This window comes from Anopheles aquasalis, chromosome 3 (genome assembly GCF_943734665.1).
Source record: "Anopheles aquasalis chromosome 3, idAnoAquaMG_Q_19, whole genome shotgun sequence".
NCBI lineage: Eukaryota > Metazoa > Arthropoda > Insecta > Diptera > Culicidae > Anopheles > Anopheles aquasalis.
Genome location: NC_064878.1, coordinates 42,804,064 through 42,808,955, shown reverse-complemented (window position 1 = coordinate 42,808,955; position 4,892 = coordinate 42,804,064). Strand labels below are relative to the sequence as shown.

General features: G+C 45.8%; 1 protein-coding gene across 1 annotated transcript in view; it reads left to right on the top strand.

Moving 5' to 3' along the window:
* Window positions 1-916: 916 nt before the first annotated feature.
* LOC126574699 (glutamate decarboxylase) overlaps window positions 917-4,892 on the top strand; it is a 16,382-nt gene continuing 12,406 nt past the window's right edge. Inside the window, exons 1-2 of the mRNA XM_050235042.1 lie at window positions 917-1,334; window positions 1,437-1,535. Coding sequence (XP_050090999.1) covers window positions 1,472-1,535 — 64 coding nt within the window. The 5' untranslated portion in view covers window positions 917-1,334; window positions 1,437-1,471. The remainder of the gene's footprint in view (window positions 1,335-1,436; window positions 1,536-4,892) is intronic.

The window sequence follows — 4,892 nt, the reverse complement described above, 5'->3', positions numbered from 1 at the left end:
CAAAAGAAAAAACCCAAACCAGAAACCTCATCCCCAACATGGTTTGGCTGTGGTCACAGAATACCCACGGCTGGAACCACCGGAACAAAAGCTTTTGTGCAAGAAAATGGGCGAATTTGTTGGTTCGCTGCCCGCGTGCCTCGTTTTTTTTCGCAAACAAATCACCCCCACCCGCACAACCAGCGAGGCCGCGACTACTTTTCGCTTCGTTTTGTCAGCAAATCCCTTGTGGGTTCGTCCCTGGCAGGACGCCGATGCGATGCCAGAAACACCTGCACGTCCGCTAGGGGTGTGAAAAGCTTTCAGTTCTTTCCTGGCCCCCCCCCCCCCCCCCGACGCCTTTTCCATCCCATGGGTGTGCTGTAACGTGTTTTCCACTTTAGAACTGCCCGGGAGCTGTGCGCGAGGTGACATGCGATGCTGTGTGCCGTGTCAGTGTGATGCATTGGAATGTGGAATGCTATGTGTATGTCAAGCGCTGGAGCGAGGCACCAGCCTCTCTACCCCCCTCCTGTGAACACCCTCCTGGAAAAGCCATTTCCTAAATCCCACGCAAATTCTCCACAATCCACCCCCAAGTGCACGAGGAGGATAATACATAAAATATTCAATTTTCCCCAGCCCAGGAGCAGAAAGTCAGTTCGGTCGGTTTTTGGTGTGCGCTACGCATACTACGATTGGCTCCGCCCCAAACCATGATGGCGGCGATGGCAACCTTCGCATGTCCTTCGCCAAACGATGACGTAAGCAAGGGTGGCCAGAGCCTAGCGCCGATGGGATGCTGGTCCCCAGGATGGTGGCCGAACCGAGCAAGCGACCGACCGGAGCTATGCTTCGGAATGCCTCCTGTGTCCTGTGCACGACCGGTGGCTTGGAATCGAATCCTGGCAGCAGCGTTCTGTCGGTCGTAGAACGCTGCACAGCCATCACAGCTCGTAAGAACGTCGGACAGTACGGACAGTGGTCGGTGCCTGGAGCCTTCAGAGCTGCATCAGTAGAGAGTGTGTTCTCCCGTACCGGATCGGTCGGATCGTGCGTGTTGGTGAGTGTGCAGAACGTGTACGTGTGTCTCGTGAGTGTTCCAAGGTCCTTTGTGACGCGGATTTGCGGATCCCCTGTTCCAATCCATTAACTTTTTGTGGTAACGAATTCGTTCTTGTTACTAAAACGGTCAAAAAGAGTGCCAAGTACAAGGGAACGAGTGTTAGTGTCACCAGAGGACTGTTACATAACCGAGCATTCCAGCAAGTGAAAAGCTATTAGTGAAACAAGCGCCATCCTTGCCCTCACGTTCTGCCAAACACGATCCCCGCTGAGAACAGCTCATTGATTAGGTAAAGAAACGCCTCGAAAATCCTTCAAACTTAACTTTGAAACGAAAATCTTTCATCACTCATCTGAACTGATGTATTCCTTGTACTCTTCCCTTTCACCAGCTCTACGGCCAGGACAGACACACACAGCGGCCACAATGACGTCGATAAACGTGGACAAATACAAGCTGTCCGACAAAACGGCGAAGCTTACGGCTAAAGGTAGGTGGTAGATCACATGAGACTTACATAACGCCCCATTACGCAACAAGACAAGGATCCAAGGGATCCAAGTGAGCTTGTTCCAGTGGAAGACGATAAGATCTTCCCCTAGAGGCTCCCTTTTTGCCTTTTTTTTATTTTCCTCAACACGTTTCCGTTACATTTATCACTCTTGATAGAAGCGCTTAAGCTGACTAATAACCGTCCATAAAGCTCCGGATCGCTGGTATGGCTGGTCTTTCATTTATTTTAATGCCCTGCAGTAGCGTCTCCCATTTCGCTTTGATGACCTTCATTAGGTCAGAATCGGTTACGACAAGGCGCACACCATTTGTAAAGCAAGCGCCACCGGAATGAAAGTGGAAGGAGAGACCTCCGGAGCGTTGGAGTGTACGTTGCGCAGGTTCTTGCGAGCAGCAGTCATGTGTTCATGCGCCGTAAGGTCCTGGACCTGAGGAGGCTGGAGCTGAAGAAGCTTTTAGGGGAAGGAGGTTGATACAATCGATCGCACGGCCCCTAGCATCAAACCCATAAAAGCTGTGTCGTGGCAAGAACCTTCGGATGTTCGGAAGCCCCGGGAATGGTTGGTTAGAGATCGGGCTAATAATGTCGTTGACGTCAGAGACCATTCTATGCTTGGTTTTCTTTTTGCTTTCCTGCTGACCTAAATTGGACCACGCGCTGTTGACAATTTTTGGGGATGGACTCGCTTTCGAGAGGTTGTTGTTACGTAACGGTTAACGGGCAGAATGTGAACGTTCTCGGGCGAATGCGCATGTGTAACCGATGGTTCTAACATTTATTGGAAATCACAGTTTATGCAAAAGCGATGGAGCGTTTTTTTGGTCCTTGTCCTGTAATTTCACCAAGAATGTTTGAAGGTTTTTAAGAATGCTAAATTCTTACTAACTAGATTTGTCAAATAATAATGACGACGAGCAAAGACGAATAGCTTTTGGTGCACGTTTGATTAAGTAACAACCCATTGTTCTGAAATGTACCGTGTTCGTGTTAAATTTAGTTAACAGGTTTTGTTCAATTTATGTCTTGCAAATAGCGTTTTCTAAATTACCCTTTATTCGCATTAATGAAGGATTGACATCTACACATTCAGATTTTTAAATGTATGTATTAACAAAATTCCAAAAATTTAGGCCATTAAATGTTTGTATAAAAAGGTCTACTAAAACAGCAGCATTATCCTTAGCTAAACCTTACCAGCATAGAAAAAACACTCAACAGATGGCCATTGCTGTCTTCTTTTCTGAATAGCATAGTTACCAATAAGGAGTGATTTGTGTAAAATTAAGAGAACTCCCATACGATATTCTAAGAAAAAAAATTCATACGAAAAATACGAATGCACATCGGAACGCATTTGCAAGAAGAACCCGTTGGAATTTCTATTATTGTTTGCGAAATAATAGAGCAGATGTTCGTTACCGACGGCGAATACAAGTTTCATTTTTGCATGAAGAAAGTACTGTTTTTATTCTAAGCATGATATGCCGATAATAACTAAGCTCTTGACTGTGTACATATTCAAATGATGATAAATCTGCAAAACAATATTCTATGCTTCAAAAATGTACTTATGTAAATTTATAGCTCTAAGACTAACTTCATAGACAAATCATGACAAAATACAAAAATACAAAAATGCTTTTTATTTGGGATTGGTCTGCGGGGAAGGATACATTACATAATGCGTACAACATAAACATGCACATAGATTTTGATACGTTGGCAATGTTAGAAGAATTGGGAGAAGAAAAGAATTACTTTTACAACATACACACCTCTCTGTTGCTTGTTTTAGTATGGCTTGACTTTATAAATGTTTATCCAATTTTTTAATAAATAGCAAACACTTGCTAAATGGCTCGTGACAATGCTCTGGTCAAATGATTCCTTACTTCTTTACTTTACTTTGCGTCTTTTGCGTCTGCTGGCTGATAGGCTTGTGGTGTATATTCCGCCTTAATGGTGCCACATTCTTAACACTTTTTCTGTTTTGTTTATGAATCACAGTATTTGTTTAATCTTCAGCAGCTCTGCTTTGTTTTATGAGCATCTCACGCCAAAGCAATGCTCAATCTTTTTGCATCTCCGTTGAAAAGAACGCTTGCGACGTTCGTTTCTAAAGGAACAAACAATGAATGCCACTCGGTAGGACACTTTCTGATCTTGTGCCATTTTGCGAAAACAAAGAAAACATGAAGCAAAATCACAGCACACAACACCGTACCGATAAAAGGATGGTCTGCCTGACACAAAATGCAAAATCCTTTCCCGCATTCGTCTGTGTTTAACGACTTCAATCACAACCCAGAACCACTTGCTGGCAAACACGAGCCTCGTTCGTGCAGAGATATCAGGCAAAAGGCCATCATCCCTACCATGGAAGCGGAAGGTCTGGACTTGGCCATGGTGTCACAAGTGTTACTTCCTCATTCATCATCGGTAGGCGAAGGCACAACGTCGTCGACCACCGAGAGGAGCGTGGAGCGTGCACAACACTCGCACAATATGTTTTGTGATATTAAAATGTTTGTTTGCCAGCACTTTTGGCAGGCGATAGGGTGCGCCCCCGGTCAGAGAACGAGGGAGATATGGCACGTCACGATGATAGCGTCGTGCACGGCGTAGGGGATGCGTTCGCACTGCCTTGAACCAATCCTTGAATCAATTTCACGTCTGTTTCCTTCGGTTCAGCGTTTATCTCACAAAATTTAAACGAATTTCTTTGGAAACCGGTGCATTTGCGAGAGAGGGGGTTTTAAAGCAGTTTTCATAAGGTTTTCACGTACAAGTCATTTCCACAATCGAACACAAAGTCTCCTCCCGGTTAGTATCCCGAAATAGCGCAACGGAATGCAAGGAATGTGTGTCCGTTTATTAAATTTCGGTCCCTGTTTCTCGGTGTACCGGGTGTGCAGACGCATGGTCACAGAATGGAGGGGAAAAACCAACTAAACACACACCATGTCCTTGCCACTGGTGGTGCTGCTGCTGCCACCATTAAACAGGACCCAAGAAAGCGACAGGAAACCGGAAGAAGACGGTGGTGGCGTGACAGGAGTGGCAAATATTTGGCTACCGATGCAAAACCCGATTATCTACACTTTAACGGATCGTTAGTTGCAGAGACATATAATTGAAAGCCACTCGTGCGCATCGTACGCCACGGAAGGGTGCCAGTCCGGTGCGCTTTAAGCGGCTGTCACCGGCAAGACCACGGCCACGCATCGTGACATCTGTATGGCGCATCATAATCTTGAGATGAGCGGAAGATAAGCTTCGGACTAGGGGCTCAGAGGTTTGTTGGTCCAAGAAGCTACCAAGAGCTGCCTGGTA